This window comes from Rhea americana, unplaced genomic scaffold (genome assembly GCF_003343005.1).
Source record: "Rhea americana isolate MKP2758 unplaced genomic scaffold, rheAme1 scaffold_21, whole genome shotgun sequence".
NCBI classification, from domain to species: Eukaryota; Metazoa; Chordata; class Aves; order Rheiformes; family Rheidae; genus Rhea; species Rhea americana.
Genome location: NW_028186258.1, coordinates 5,047,467 through 5,063,849, shown reverse-complemented (window position 1 = coordinate 5,063,849; position 16,383 = coordinate 5,047,467). Strand labels below are relative to the sequence as shown.

The 16,383-nt window shown below is 41.3% G+C and overlaps 2 protein-coding genes across 7 annotated transcripts in view; one reads left to right on the top strand and one right to left on the bottom strand.

The window, feature by feature from the left end:
- Positions 1-2,819, bottom strand: part of ZNF207 (zinc finger protein 207) — a 12,375-nt gene extending 9,556 nt beyond the window's left edge. For 3 of the 6 annotated variants that reach the window (XM_085304674.1, XM_085304675.1, XM_085304677.1), the window contains exons 1-3: positions 2,635-2,819; positions 968-1,094; positions 564-702 (exon numbers count right to left, since the gene is read on the bottom strand). In XM_085304674.1, the coding sequence (XP_085160800.1) occupies positions 564-702; positions 968-1,094; positions 2,635-2,675 (307 nt within the window). In that variant the 5' untranslated portion in view covers positions 2,676-2,819. The remainder of the gene's footprint in view (positions 1-563; positions 703-967; positions 1,095-2,634) is intronic. The other 3 variants (XM_085304676.1, XM_085304679.1, XM_085304678.1) reach the window with 2 other exon arrangements.
- Positions 2,820-3,397: 578 nt separating this feature from the next.
- CUNH17orf75 (chromosome unknown C17orf75 homolog) lies at positions 3,398-10,229 on the top strand. The gene is made up of 10 exons (XM_085304680.1): positions 3,398-3,798; positions 4,049-4,120; positions 4,728-4,853; positions 5,285-5,425; positions 5,655-5,712; positions 6,344-6,463; positions 7,100-7,164; positions 7,280-7,416; positions 7,966-8,069; positions 8,702-10,229. The coding sequence occupies exons 1-10, from the start codon at positions 3,665-3,667 to the stop codon at positions 8,909-8,911; spliced, it is 1,167 nt and encodes a 388-aa protein (XP_085160806.1). The 5' UTR covers positions 3,398-3,664; the 3' UTR covers positions 8,912-10,229.
- The last annotated feature ends 6,154 nt before the right edge of the window (positions 10,230-16,383 follow it).

Below are 16,383 nucleotides of genomic sequence, written 5' to 3'. Positions count from 1 at the left end.
AAAAAAAAATCTAGAATCTGCAATCCAATTACTTATTAAGGCAATTTGATATTTTAGCTGTACCAGCATGTAGATATTTCTAAACAGGAAAAAGAAGTATCACTTGTCTTTAAGTGACTGGCAAAGGTCTAGAATTACAGTTACAGAATGCATTAACCCAAGCATTACTCTTCTGAGGAAGACTCTGTACCACAGATTCTTAACATCAGTAAGAAAGAGTGTACGATACAAAGAATTTGTCTTCACACTGGGCCAACACTCAACCAATTTTCATTGCCTGAAAAACCCAAAACAAACAGAAAAAAAACAAAAACGATGATTTTTTTTTTTTTACTCAAAGCCTACAAAACATGAATTGAAGTGCATACAAAATATCATATGCTGGGGAGGGGGGGAATTGTTTGATTTATGTGTCTCTGAGGCAAGTTAACACCTTCTACTGTGTGATTAAGATCTAATATTCAATTTTAATAGCCAACTCAAAAAAAGAAAAAAAAAATCAAAGTAAATCTATTTGACAAATGGACTACAGTAATGACAGATAACTAGCCAGATTTCTTTACCCTGAGTTTTTTGTTCAAGTAATCTTCTCCTTTCCTCCATATCTTTTTCTGGAATGCCCTCCATGCCATAGATTTCCAGTTCAATGTCTGTTCTTCCAGGAATAGCATTTGGAACAGCATCTATTGTTTCTTTATGTACCTAGAAAGTTAAAATAAACAAACAAAGGGCAACAATTTCTTCACTCCTCCTCCATCCCTACAATGGCCTAAAAATCTCTACTGCATATACTCTATAYGAACGCTGGCATAGAGGATCACTTCTGTCCTGGAAACAGATGACTATCACCTATTTCTAGTGCATTTTCAAGATTCTAGAAGCCACCCCTCCAAAGAACATCTTTCAGTTCTCTATTATTTACAATCTTACAAAACGAAGAAAATACATATGCATGTTTAAAACTTACCTGCATGCAATGTATAGCTAAACCAGGTCCTGTATACARTTTTTTATGACATATATGACATTTAAAGTGCTTTGCTTTTTGATGCTGTATAAGGATTTTTTCATCATCAAAATCCCTGTTACAATACCTATTGAAGACTGTTAAGGAAATATTTAATCCAGAAAATGAGCATTTATGTAACACTAAGATAATAAGTATTACTGTAATTTCTCCTAAAGGAAGGAAAGCACAGAAAATGTCTCTGAGTATTCAAATCACCGCAGATTGTTCATTGATGTCTGAAACCAAGCATCACCCTTTCATACCACCCAGCAGTTCTATCTCCAAACAGTTATGTAAATTACAAAACTGGAAAGAGGTATGCATGTCATTAGATTCTAATCTTTGTCTTCCTGTTGTCACAGACTTTTCAGGTCCTAGTTATTTCCAAGCGGAATTATTCTGCTTCTGCATGCTTTTAGAATAAAGTTGTTAAAGCATTAAAAGAAAAACAAGCTTCAAAATCATGACAGGAAAGTGATGCTAAATACTTATAAGCACACRTATTAAATGTTAGCTACTGATACTTGTTATTTAAAGAGGAAAAAAATCAAGTTTTTAGTTAAAAATGCCCTTCCTTTTTCAGTCACTCAAATGTATCAATTTCTATGACACTACATATATAGCCACAGCCAAAAACTTTTTTGCTTTTTAATAAAAAATGTTGCAAATAAAGGTCTTTTTGATATCCATATGGCATAGGAGGCAAACTGCAGATTTCCTTCTGCAGGTCAGTATTAATATGTCAGTGAACACTCCAAACACCTTGCTTAGCAACACAGAGACACATTCAGTGTCAGCTATGTTTTGTTATTACAGTATGTCTTTGACTTCCAGCAAAATATAAAATTTATTAATATCTGAAGTAAAAGTACAGATGCCTTCAAAGGATTTTTTTTAAAGTTTACAAGCTGCTCTACGATCATTTACCATTTTTCTTTTTTAGTGATTCCACGTTGGAAGAAGTATTTTAGAGAAAGAACATGCAAATCTACATTACCCCCCACAAAAAGTAGACTACAAATGGTTCACAGAAAAAAAAATCCTTTAATACAGAAAAAAATTGAGCTTGACTTTAATGCAGCAAATACAAATGTGAAAGCCTAGAAGAGGCTTTCAATAGGCCTTTCTATAACCAGATCTGCTCCAGGTCTTCCTGAATACTAGCATTCATTAGAAATAGTTCCTTTTTTTCCCCAACTAACATCCATCTTGTCGGGGCCTAAAGATTGTTCTTTATTTCTCCCCAAATCCCGGCAGTCCAAAGAAGGGCCAACACCGGCAGAAGAGATAGCGGCAGCCAGGCCAAGGCCAAGGCCCAGGCCCAGGCCTCAAGCAAGGAAGGCGGGAGCCGAGGGACTAGGCCGCGAAATGGGTGTGGGGGGGGAAGGACGGTTAGAAGCACAGAGGAAGGGCACGGACCAGGCCCCATCCCCGCGCTGAGGAACACGCAAACAGAATCAATCCCTGGGCTACACAATGGCAGGGAAAGAGAACAGAAAACAGCCCCATCCTGGGGTGCCGAAGAAGCCGGCAAAGGAAGGGAAGGGACAGGACGGGACCGCGCCGCGCCGCTCCCCTCCCCCACTCCAATCCCCACACCCGCCTTGTCCCACACTGAAGGATACCAGCACCAAGGCTTCAGCTGCTTCTTCTTTTTACGGCCCATGGCGGCGGCGCCYCAGACCTACGCAGAGGGACAACCGAGCTCCTTCCCTCCCGAGCCGCAGCGCCCACACCAACCGCTCCACAGAGGCGAACGAGGCAAGCACAAAATGGCCGCCGCGCGCCCGCTAGCGCCACCGCCTCCGAGCCCCCAGCATGCACCGCGGCGCGGCGGCGGCGGGTGGGAGGGGGTGACCACGTGACGCGCTGCCGGCTCTCTGCGCCACTGCCCGGGCCGTCCCGCCGTGCCTCGCGCTAGCAGCCGCCGCCATTTTGTCGTAGCCGTCCCGCCCTGCCTCCTCCGGCGGGGCAGCCGTGGCGCTTCAACGGGCGCTAAAATAAACCGCGCGGGAGCGTGTTAACCTTGCCTCGCGGGGCTCGCTCCGCTTTGTCGTGCCGGGGGCAGCTCCCTTCTGTGCCGGTTTGCAGCCCTTCGGGCTCCTCCCATYGCTGTGCAGCCCGCGGGGGATCGCGGAGGGGCCCGCGGGTGCGCCCTGTCCCTTCTGCGGCCCCAGAGCTAGGGCTGTTACCCGGTGTGCAAGCAGGACTTGGGGCAACGGGGCTGCTCCCCTGCTCCAGCAGGCTGAGCTGGAGCGGCACGTTTGCAAGGAGAGCTGCGCGTCCGCTCCGCCTCGGGGCGGCCTAGCAAGCTCGCTGCTTTAGCGGTTAGACGTGACTCGGGCGGGCCCTGCCGTGAGGCAGCTGTTGGGCAATCGCTGACAGAGGTGCTACACTCCGGCCGCGGCGAGCGCCGCCGCGCTCCGCAGCGAGCGGAGSGCTCAGAGCAACGAGAGCGCGCTTCAGGCGCGTCCCCGCCGCCGCGGAGCGGCTCCCGGCGCGCCGTGGGCTGCAGCGGCCGCGCGGCAGCGACCGCCGCGGCCCGGGAAGGGGCAGCGCGGCCCGGCGCAGCGCGCAGCCCAGCGCGGAGCCCCGCCGTACGGCCGCCCGCGGGGCGGAACGGGCGGCGGCGGCTCCGCTCCGGTGCGGTCCGCGATGCTGCCGGCGCTGGCGGACGGTGACGAGCGGGAGCTGGAGAGCAGCGAGGAGGGCGGCGGCGCGGGCGAGGAGCGGCGGCCGGAGCGGCACGGCAGCACCTACCACGGCCTCTACGGCTACCGGAGCCGCCGGTGAGCGGGGCCGCGGGGCCGTGCGGGGCCGGGGCAGGCCGCGCCTGCAGGCCTTTCCCGTCCGCCTCCTTGACTTTCCTTCCGTATTTTTTCCTTTTGCCCCGAGGGGATTCCCTCTCTCCTCCCTCCCCCCCAACGTCTCGATTTCATGATCCTGCCCCAAAACGCCCTCGGGCCGTGCCCTTGCCGCCCCCCCCTCCCCCGTAGGTTCAGTCTGAGAGATCAGTCATGAGAGTGGCTTGGTTTTAAGGTCCTCGCAGCGGGGAGCTGACAGCAAGGATGGAAGCCCGGCCGCAGAGACACCCTCCAGCGARGACTTCAGGTAAAACCTGAACCGCGTAATCCCCTCTAATTTTGTTGCTAACTTGAAGCCTGTGGCATACATATTAAGTGAATAGTGCTCAAAGTCACGTCAAAGCAGAAACCTCTGAAAGCATACTAAAGTCCTGTGGATGCTTACTCTGGACACAACTAGAGAGCTCAGATAACGTATTAAACGTAAATGATCACCTTTGAGTTTGTACTCTTTTTTTTTCCCTACTGGTAGTAATACCTAACAGTTCCGCTTTATTTCAGGCCTTTAGATACTATGTAATTTAAATTAATTAACCAATTTTAAACAGTTATTTTTTTCACAAGCTCTGCAGTATAGTTGTGGCTTGAGATTACAACTAGGGAAACAGGAACAAAGAGGGGCTGTGACTTGTCCATAGCAGCTAAGGAGTTGGGCATCTCCAGGCTTGGGGTCTGGTGGGCAAATTGTTGAACGTGTTTCAGATGGGCCACAGAGYGAGTTAGTCGCAAGTCAGAAAGAGTTCACAGTGGCCCGTCTCCTAGAAGCATGAGATGACTGCAAGCAAGTGGTCCTGCACCTGTCCAGAACAAAACAATAACATTCGCTTTTTGCTGTTTTGTTTTATTTTTTTAAGCCTCTCTTTGCTGGACACTAACTTACCAGCCGAAGCAGAGACTGAATTGCGTGGTTTTATTGCTAAACGTCTTACTAAAGGAGCCCTTTTTGAAGGCATGGGGAACGTAGTATCTGTGGAGCTGAGGTAAAATATATCTTCTCATTCACAAATCAGTTTAGAAAGTATAAAAAACATTGGCAGCATTGCACATCTTGCTGTCTGCTGCTGCAGTTAGGTTTAATTTCGATCTATGCTTTCAGTCTATTGCTGTTAATAACAGCTCTGTGTAAATGGCACTTTTATCTTTTTTTTCTCTAGGTGGTTTAGAGAAAAGTATTGTGATAAATAATTTGCTATTTGAATACTTAAAATATTACATGTATTTATTATTGTTCCAACTTAAACTACTCTGGTTATCCTACTGAGGAAAGAAAATGTCTAGGGCAGCCTTATATAGGAGCAGCTTGTGCTAGGGCGTGAAAATTCTTTATGGAAATCATGTACGTCTACTTTTTGCACTTTCTTATTGTGATGTATTAATAACAAAATCAGTCTTTTTCTTTTTTTCTGCCTAGCATACCAGAATATAAAGTTGGTTGCTACTACTGTCTTATCCGACAAGAAAATCTTCTAGAAACGGCAGCGCTGGAATYGGACATCACAGCTCCAGAATACGTGATTTGTTTCTTAGGTGGCTCGGAGAAAGGTCTAGAACTATATCCTTACCTTTAACTCTCCTATATGTGTGGAGAGGGAGTTGATGTAAAAGTAACGTTCTCATTTTATCTGCTWCCTGCTTGAAATCAGTCTACTAGCCCATTTGTGAAAACCTTYCAGAATATAATAATTAAAATATTAATATATAATATAGTTAATAATAACTATATATTGAAGGGGCAAATTGCAGGTCTTACCTGATTTGTTCCATTTTCCTTAAGAAACTACTTTCAGACTTGAACTGGACAAATATGTTCAAAGTCTAAAGATAAACCTTAATCCAGAGGTAAGGCTTAATATTTACCTTCTTTTTTTAAGTGAGGAARATGACCACTTTTTACACAAATTTATTACTAAAGCAACCTGGAAGATTCAGAATGTAGAAACAAGTTTAAGATACCAATATGAAACACTGAGAGACAGTTACCTGCTTCACTGTAGAGACAGTGAATGCCTGAAGTRCTATTACCCACACAAGTCAAAGGAAAAAAAAGAGGAACTTTTTTGTGCCAGTCATAAATCTCTTAAAGGTTGTTTGTAGTTACATTCAGAGAGAARAATGACTAATAAAATTTAATGGTTTAATGGTATGTTAGCAGTGTCCACCTAGGTTCTTACTGCTTCTGAATGTTAAGGAGAGATTTTTTTTTTCTTGCAGCAGTTTTTCTGAAGAAGTATGTATTTTATATCCCTACCTCATCCTCTGCCTGCTGGTGCATGGTCTTTGCTCAATATATATCATAGTATGTTATAATTCTATCTAATTTTTGAAACACAAAGCCCTTCATATTCCACATCAGTATGAGTTTAAATGTCAAACTTATGATTTTAGTCTTATGTTGAMTAGATTATTAATATGCTTTTTAATGTAGAAATCTAATGTATAATTAAAGTTTTAATATTTCAACTCGTTACAGCAAAAAACCTTGGAGACCTATGTTAACCCCTACTTGCGAAGCTGGTTTGAGAATTCTGTATGCCCTATTCAGAGAGTAGTACAGCTCTTCCAAGAGAAACTTGCCTTCTTGTTACATGCTGTAAGTGTATGTCAAACTGAATAACAAAAAAGGTTTGGAAGGCACTTCAGTGACTCTACCATTGTGTTTAAAATATTTTTTGCGTTTGCTTTCCCAGCTAGGAAAAATTAGGAACAGCTTCTTTTTCTAAATTCAAGTCAAGTACTTTCTCCCTTCTTTGTTGCTAAGGCAATACCTAGAGATTTCATCCATCAAGCAGGAATAAACTAATATTTGAAAAGTAATTTTTAGGGTTAATTCATTTTAAATTGCTTAGTAGTGTCCAACTTAGAATGAGAAAATTAAAAATAGAATGAGAAAGTTGTCCCTGTGATAATCCTTCTGAGCCAGAAGGAATGTTTTATTGCCTGTGTCTAATGTAATTCACTGGAAAAAGAAAAGGAAAATTAATCTTAGCACCAGTCTCTGAGTTTGAAAAGAATTTTTATGGAATAACTAATAAAGTATAACCACTATATTTCTTTTGAATGCAAAATAGTGGCAGTGACTATAATACAGAATATTCTTTTAGCTTCTACTTTTACTCCGAAAAGAAAATCTTAAAAGTACTATATTATGTATCTATTACTAATAATTACAGTAAAGCAACAGAAATAATATCAAATCAGCATCTAGCTTTTTTTCCCCCCTTCAAAGGCTTTGAGTTACACTCCTGTGGAAGTAAAAAACTCAGATGAAAGAACAGAGAAAGACATTAGCAGGTAAAGATGCTTTGAAAATAATAGRCCTGTGAGTAATCTGGTTTTGTGTGTTATACTTTCCTGTTTTTGCTGTTGAGGTGTGTAGAAACAAGGTATTCACAAGATTTTTTGTCAGGTTTCTGGCAGCTGCCAGCCTCCAAGGACTTGTTCAGGAAGGCACAATGACCTCCTTGTGTATAGCTATGACTGAGGAGCAGCACAAGTCAATGATTATAGACTGTAGCGGAGCTCACCCTCAGTTCCATAATGCAGGTGAGATCATGGCCGTGAACACTTTATGTTACCCTCTTGTATCTCTCAGATGCTAAGAGTGCTGGTCTTTAGCAATAGTCTAAGATATGTAGCAGTTCAGAGGTTCATGCCCAGAAAGTTTGGGTTCTGGCTGGAAACCAGAACATGCTTCCTTTTGGGTTTCAGAGTAATTCTGTTTACCATAGGCACTGGAGCTCTGGTTTGAAGATGGGTGATAATAAAATCCAGAATGCATTTAGTTTGTAGACCATAAAACTATGATTTTACACTTCAGGACAAGCTGCAAAATGTACTTTTTTGTCTATTGGATTTTAAACAAATGTTACAGAAAGTGATTCAACACTSAGAATTTTGTGTAATCACTGTAGCTGTGTATGCTTTTGTTCTCCACCTAAATGCTGATTTTCTTAGACTATTACTTACTGCCCAGGTATACTATCATCATTTGTTGTGTGAGAGCAATTAAACCAGGTGAATGCAGCGACGTACTTACGTTGAGCTAATTTACTTCTTGTTCACCTTTTCTTTGTGTTCCTGAACATGTGACAGGGAGCAACAGATTCTGTGAGGACTGGATGCATGCTTTCGTAAATGGTGCTGAAGGWGGAAATCCATTTCTCTTCCGGCAAATTTTGGAAAACTTTAAATTGAAGGTAACTGTTCACATGTGTTAAGGACTTGGAGGAGACATCAGGGTTACTAAGGGACCAAATATTCATTTTGCAGCAAGGAAGAAAAAAACTCATTGTTCTGATATCCATACATCATTACCTGACTAACCCTGAAGTTTTAATTTGATGACTGCTATTATTGCTTGTAAATGGCATAGTATTGTTCACAGAACCAGTATGTAAAGCTGTGTGAAAGTTTCTTCAACAAGTATTCCAAAGGCACTTTCAGATATTTAAAAATAAAAACCAAGTATTTTTTTTTTCTTAAAATACTGTTAATTGGGGCTGTACACAAATAATAATAGCAAATAATAATAATTGGGTAGTATGGAGTCARTATCTAATTTTTGTTAGCTGATCTGCCTGAAGGATGATGTGAACCACAACTTGACCATGTCTGAACATTCATCCACACTTTYTGCATCTTTAAAATAACAGTGGTAATATCCATGAAGGACAGTACTCACTTAATTGTTAGGCTACTCAGAGTAGTAACACGAAATTTCTATTACAAGTGCTTTTGCTTCTCCTGATAATTTTCCGTCGCTTTTCCATGTAGTAGCATATTTTCTTTCATGCAGGAGGATAAGAAGGTACTGTTACTCTCTTTCYAGGCTATACAAGACATTAACAACTTGAAGAGGTTTATCCGGCAGGCCGAAATGAACCACTAYGCCTTGTTCAAATGTTACATTTTCCTAAAGAACTGCGGCAGTGGAGACATACTTCTGAAGATTGTTAAAGTAGAACATGCGGAAATGCCAGAAGCCAAAAAYGTAGTGGCTGTCCTTGAGGAATTCATGAGAGAAACAGCAGTAGCTTAAACCAGTCTTAATTATCCTGCACTTATTTAAGGGTATTGTATAAATAATTAATTTCTTCTGCGCAGCTTTGTTTCACTATGGCAGAAATTTTAAGTTATATTTAAAATTATTACCTAGATCAACCCTAAATTTGTAGTTCTGTCTACTTTCCCCCTTTTTAAAGAAAACAGCATGAGCTTTGTTTTAATGTGTAAATACCAGTTGTAAACTCATGTTTTCAGTGCTCACCAGATTTTCCAAGTGACTATTCTTTCTTTTTTGCGGAAGTCATGCCATTTGTTTTTTGCTATCATTGCATGAAAAAACCTGGCAAGCATTTTTCAGTGTTTTAGATATTTAAAGYATCTTTAAGGTTATCATTGTTTAATCATTAAGATCTGATTACTTTAATGCATAAAGAAGCACAAACATTTGGATAAAYCATAGAAAACAAATCAATCATTTTTGTTCATATGAGAGAACATAGGTAATAAGTTTGTAACTAGTTTGCACATTCTACTTTTTAGCAAAGTTTGTTTTCTGCTCCTAGATAAGCAACTTGTTAATTGGTACAAAACAGAATTGCCTTAAGACTGAAGAGTTTTATGAATAAACTTTTATGTGCTTGCATGTATGTATGTAGTACCTACACTAGTCAGACTTGTTAAATTCCCAGGGTAGATGACTAATTCTGTTTCATTAGTTTCCTTTTTTATGATCAAGACTTTTCTTTGTACAGCTGGGAAGTTGTAGTATTTTACATTCATTTTGCATAACTGTAAATAACAGTGTGTTTTTTAGCAGCAGAGAACTAAAGCTGAAGACTTTAGAGCTGCAGTATTAACCTGAGTCCTTAAATCAATATACACTTCTTCATAAATTAAATTGAACTAAGTTCCAAAATTAATTATTTAAATTTGAAAACATTTCATTGTATTTCAGCAGTGAATTCTTATCCACATTGTACAAAATTCATTTTCTAAAACAAAGGATATTTAGACAGCAGAATATTTAAGAACATCTTTGGCTACAGACGGAACCCAAACTGAGAAAGCCTTTTTGGGACCACATAAATGAGGATTATTTCTGCAAATGTGATGTAAGAAACACCCTATTCATTTCCTTTGCAGCAGAGGATTTTGAATGCCTAACCTGGCATTTGAACAACTCCCATTCAAGGCCTAAAACACTAACTATAACAGTCTCACTAATGCATTAAATTTGACTGTTTATTCTGCAACTGCTGTATATTGTGAAGATAAAAGCTAAGTGCTTKCCTGTAATACAGCTGTGTTGAACTTACAATATAGTTTACAATAAAACATGTTTAAATCCTTAATACTGCGACTGTTTTAATTTCAAATAAGTCTTRTCCTTGGTAGCTCCTGTTTAAAAACTTCTTGTTCCCACATTACGAAGAAGTTGCTACTGTAATGTGCAAGAGTCTGCAAGCATCATATTGACAGGAGAGTGCGTGTGTATATATATAAATGAGCGAGAGTGTGTGTTTATATATATAAATGAGCGAGAGAGAAAGAATGAAGGGGCAGGTCAGAGAAGAAAATAGTTTCAAAAAACCTTTACTCTGTTATCTGCAGGAGCTCTGAGGACTAATGACATTTTCCTTTAGGCGCTTCTATTCTTGAGTCAGTAAAACAATGTCACTCAATAAAGCATGTCATCCTCTGTTGCTCTTGCACATTTTTAACTAAGTTGGAGTGCTGATCCTTTAGTATTTTGCTTGGTAGAAAGGCAGAGAAGTTCTCAATGCTCAAAAAAAGCAATTTTTTTTAAAAAAATTAACCTTTAACCCTTTGATTTGGCTTGGCTTGGCTTCTCCTCTTCAAGGTAATCAGYCCTCAACATCAGTCCTGTTTAATTTGTACTCCATTATATATGGGCACCTGAAGTTTTTGCTGAGTTGTTCTCAAGTCTGGAGATGGCTGAGAGTAAGAAAAAGGTCCCTCCTGCAGCCTTTGTTTTAAGTCTGGCTTTTACCAGCTTTGCACTGATTTGGCCATTCAATCACCTCTAACAAGCTCAAGATGCTTGGAAGCACACACACATTGAAATACACCCTGGTGGTGCAGTTCCTGATTTTGCATGTTTTACTGGCATATTCCCTTTATAAGTTCAATTTTTATAAAAAGCAAAACTAAAGATAATTAAGTAAAAGCATAATAAATAATTTAGAAGAAGCTGGTTTAGCTGCATGAATGCCTGGAAAGCATTGCACATATAACTGCTTCTCCAGCAATCAGCTATTCAGAGCTAAGGATGAAGCACACAAAAGGCCAGAAGATGCTGAGATGTGCTATTAATACTTAATCTGCAGGATTTTTTTACTGTAGTGTTAAGGGTCTGATTTAAAACCTTTTAGAGGAAAAAAAAATACAGGCCTATGTTAAGAATGCAAGTTTAGCTTTAAGTGCTAGAGACCTCTTGCAGTTTGAAAGCTCAAGGGCTTTTTTTTTTATTATTTCATAACATAAAAGCCAATTAGTATTTCTCTTTCCAACACTTACGAGCAATGCTTACTATACAGCAGATAATTGGGAGCTATGGGAATAAAATGATCATGAGTGAGTTTTATGAGTTTGTATGAGCTAAGGCTGGTATTAAGGATGCCAGCTTTTGGCTCCTTTTCTGCTACAAATATGCTGGAATTCATAGTATTTCAGTCCTTTACTTTGCMTTTGTAAAATAACTTGGTCCATTAAGGCAAGGGTATAGTATTGACAAACAATAACACAGTTCCTGCACTAACTGACAAAAACAGACAAAAACCTCCTTTTCACCTTCTTGCTGAAATTCTGAAAATAATGACTAAAGCGCTTTGAGTATCTCAGAAAAGCGGAGTTAGTTAAGTGCAGAACATTAACAGCAAGACTTGAGTCCTGCATACAGTRGTAATAATCTGCCTCTTACAAGCAACAAATGTGAAGCAATTGCTGTCAGTCACATTTCCATTTCTGCAAGTTATATTTTAACCCAGTGGTTCCCAACRCCACCACACAAAGTTTTTTTCAAAATAAGCCTCTCCCCTCCTGATGCATATTGGTGGAAAGATATTTTACTTATTTCGAAATAACTAAATCTTTCATAGGTTTACTGAACAACTTCCTGCACATGTTTTTCCCACTGTTAATTCAAGAGAGAAGAATGCTTCGGCACTTTGAGATTGAAAACATTCAGCAGACATTGATGTTAAAAGATAAYAATCCTCCAACTCAATAAAAAAATCAAACAGTCTAAGATACCTGTCTTCAACCGCCCATCAGTTCTGATGGGCATCAGGTCACTGCTGCACTAAAGTTCTGGTCGTGGAGTAGTAGGGCAAGGCTTGAATTTTTAATACAAGTCTCAAGCTAGCTTTGTGTCCTTGTTAGACTTTATGGAAGAGTAAATAGCAGCTCATTTCTCCCTTCATCAGACATTTTCCAAGAGACATAAAAAGAGTTATTAGTGTCAATATTTTAAAAGCTACATTGCAGAGTTCAAAACTAATTGTTCTCCTGTTAAATACTTTAACTATAGAAATACTTACTAAACATTCTGTCTTTGAAAGGTTTTCTTTTTGGTTATTTCTTGGCATGTGACATAAACCAGCTCAATTTTATTAAAAAAAAAGAAACACAACAATCAAAAAACCCACCATCAAAAAGTTYTTTAATGGAATTTGCACTCAAATAATATTGTTACAACAAAAATATACAGAATGTACACAATACAAAAATATTTGGAAACATACAATAGCGTGTTACGTTGCAAATATAATTTTGTTTTACTAGCCCTTAACGGGAAAGTATCATTTTTTCAGTATTTTAAGGCAGAAAATTACATTGGTTGGTGCTTTGTTAACACTTGGACGCGTTCAGCTTTAGTAGTGTAAGCAAAAGAAAAGCTCCATAAATGTAGCTTTGTTTGCAAACCAAACAGACTGTGGGGGAGTCAGGAGACAGTCAGTGACTAACATACATACCTATTAAACTCACTGGAAATAAAGGTATTTTTGCTACTTAAATCAGGCCCAGAGAATTTGTTCTGTTCCATGTTGTAAACTACTCTACAACACAAATTTTCTGTACTGCTTCTGGCATTTCAGGAAAACATTGGAAAACTCTTCCCAATTAAAAGCCAATGATTAATGGTAACATTAAAAGTACATTTACCTTTAAACCAGTTTGATTCCTGTCTTACGTGTGATACTTTCTTCATAGAGGTGCAAAATGCATTGCTTTCCTCTGCAACCAGCTCTCAGCTTCCGTGACTGCAGGAAAAATTTCTGAGCCGTATCACAGAGCTCTGTAAAGCAGCCACTACTATAAAACAAATGACAGTGATATTCCAAGAGAGGCTAAAACCTCAGAGGTGCTGGGCTTTATTCTCTGGATCCCAGTTTGCCTCCAGAAGTTGCTGGTGCTGAACTGCATTCATATTTTACAGTTCCACTTCAGATAAAGCCAATGCATGGGGTTTCCAAAGCAGCTGAGCTACTTGAATGTAAACGAATAGACTTCGCGCTCTTGACTCAYTAAAGTATGTGTGAAAATCCTACCCACGATCCTGTGAGACTAAACACTGGCACAAAACAGCAGCTGTCTCGTAAGGGCAGCAGAGAGCTGTTGGTGTGGTACCAGCTCTAACAGTGTCAGATCCCATCTGTCACACCCCAGTCCAAACTGAGACTTACCTAAGCTGATTTAAAGCATGGAGGCAGCACAATCCATCAGAAGGAGCGAGGTCTTGGTTCACAGAATCGCTGATTCCAGTCTGGCAAAAACTGGCTTTGTCACCTCAGACAGCCATAATTTCTCTGGCCTAACCCTTCCCCATTTCTAAAAACTTACCTACTCCTACAGGAGCAAGTAGTGAAGACTCATAGATCAAGAAGATTCAAGATCCATGTAAGTGCTAAGTATCATTATTGTCTGAAGGGGGAAAAAAAGACATAAAATATTGGCTTAAAGATTTAGCAAAAGTGAAATCATCAGGGCTTTTAGTACACCTTTAAAACATACTTGGAGATTGCTTCTGGTAACCTCGTCTCCCATCACTCCATTCCAACCCTCCTCCTTTCTTTATTATTACTGATGTGTGCAAAATTAATCTCTCCCTGTATACAAGCATCTAAGAATACAAGGTGCGATTTGTCCTGCGGCCACAAACTAGTTCTCCTTACTCTTTCCCACGGCTGTCTGAGGCATTTCTCATTTCTCCCCTTCTCTGGGGTAAGTGATCACCAAAAACCTCCCGGTCAGACCCGGCTGCAGAGTCTCTGGGCTGCCAGCAGGTGTCCCCGGAGGAGCTGCACACCCGGCAGCCGGGCGCTCCCCGGCGCGCTGCTGCTCCCTACGCCGTGCCGGGTAGCCGCAGCGGAGCGCGGCTGCGGTGCGCTTACTGAACGGGAAGGCCAGCGCAGAAGCAGCTTTTTTTCCCTCCGGACGCCGTGTCCTCACTTAAGGATACAAGCATGAAATTAAGKTCCTTAAACATGTACTAGTCCCAGATCTGTGCACCGGTTAGCAACAGCTCCTGCCTTTTGCTCCGGCACTGCACTTCTGTAAGGTTCAACAGATTCACATTTTATCAGATTGTGATCTAAAATCCTGGCAGCATCTGAAATAAAACCAAAACAACCACCAGAACCAGTCCCTCACGTAGACGGCTCCTTCAGGGAAACACTGCTGCAACCACAAATGAGCAGGACGGAGATTATTAAGGCTGTGAAATAAACCAGCAGCATCAAGGACATCTGGAGGTAAAAGAAAGAAAAGCCTGCTTGCTATCAGCTCTCTGGTGCTGCAGCACTATGGCACTGCTGGGTGAATTAGAAAATAACGTAGCTGGATTTCCCAATAACTCCGTAATAACATGGCAAGCTTTCACAGTACAATTTTAGTGACTTAAGTATAATCACAAACACCTAAGAATTTTGCATTGCTCTTTACTCCATGAGCTGATGTGTTCTCAGCAGACACCAGGCTCAACGTACAACCTGCTCTGCGTATGCAGTGAGTTTCCAGCTCTGATGAACAAGAATGTGACAGGGTTTCACTTCTCAACCTACAATAAATCTAGCACTGATCTTAAGTCTGGCCTGATTGCCAGGGTTGGTTGCAGACTTTCTCCTGCAGACAGGGAACTAGGCCACAGAGTGGAGGTTAGAAAGATGAACAACATTTTGGGAGAGCAAGTCAAGCTCAAAGTGAGAACTCTTTTGAAACTCAGTTCATGTGAACTTGTGAACTATGTTCAGCTATGGGTGAAGGACMAGAGAAGGGCTCCTGAAATACCCTGTTAGCTGCCTCCTGCCCCTGAGCAGAGGCCTAGATACCCTGGCCAGGGTCAGGGAGAGGCTGATGAAGAGGGACAGTGGCCCTTGAGCCTCTTGCTCGCTGCTTTGCAATAGAGCGCATCGCTGGCAGACACAGAAAGCTTTTCTAGGGAGAAACTGATGAGTATTAAACAGCTTTTGGATGAGAAATCAAAAATAAAAGCCAATCTGTACATATTGTACTCTGATAAATTATAGGCAGAATAACCCGGGGTTTGTTGTGATTGACATTTTCTACCACAAATTTAAATGTTTTCCTAAAAACTTCTCGGAAACTCCATTTCCTGCTCAGCTCTAATTTAAAGGCACCTGTAATCAAAAGGCTTAGCAACAGGTAAGGAAAGGAATGTCCTCCTTCAGAGTGAACCATGTTTTTGTCAGTATTCTAACCTCTCACTCTCCTCCTTGCCYGTTGTTCCCCCAGGTTGTCTCCCCCACTGCAAAACTCACCGGCCAGCTCCTGACCAGAAACAACGCATGTAAACTCTTGTGACTTCTCTGACCCACGCCCGAGCTGCAGAGATAAAATGGCATGAGGAGACACTCCCCTCCTCCCAATTAGAGCTCTGAACTTTATCCCTTCTTCTTGTCCCTTGACCCGAGGACTGATGAACAATGTGTCAGCCACGGGAAACAACGAAGGTGCAGTTACCTCAGAGCACCCATTCCTGTACACAAAGAAGGCAAAAAATGTTCCTTTCACAYGTAACGCTTATTCCAGACTGTAGAAATCCTTTCCTTCTTCCCCTTCCCTTTCCCAAAGGCAATAGGGAGTTTTACTAGCAAGTCCTATGCAGCCAGAACTTCACCCTTGCAGAGAGCTTTATTCAAAAAGGGAAAGAAAGCTGATGACCACTAGTGAGTGTCTCCTCTAGAGGGAAAGACAACCACTAGTTTGTGGTATCAGCTGGCAGCACCAATTATACAGTTGAAAGAATAAAGCCCATGACACACGGACACTTTGCTATAGAGCAAACCTGACTGTTACAGTGCCCMTGAGATGTGCCATGGAAAGCCTGAGCAGTGATTCTCTGGCAGAGACTAAGGACCTGCCTTGTGTTACTCCAATCCTACAGCCTTCATAGGGCAGCTCCCTTACAAGGGACCKGGTTTTCTTATGGAAAGCAGCTTTCTCTCCAACATCCCAAATAGTCCC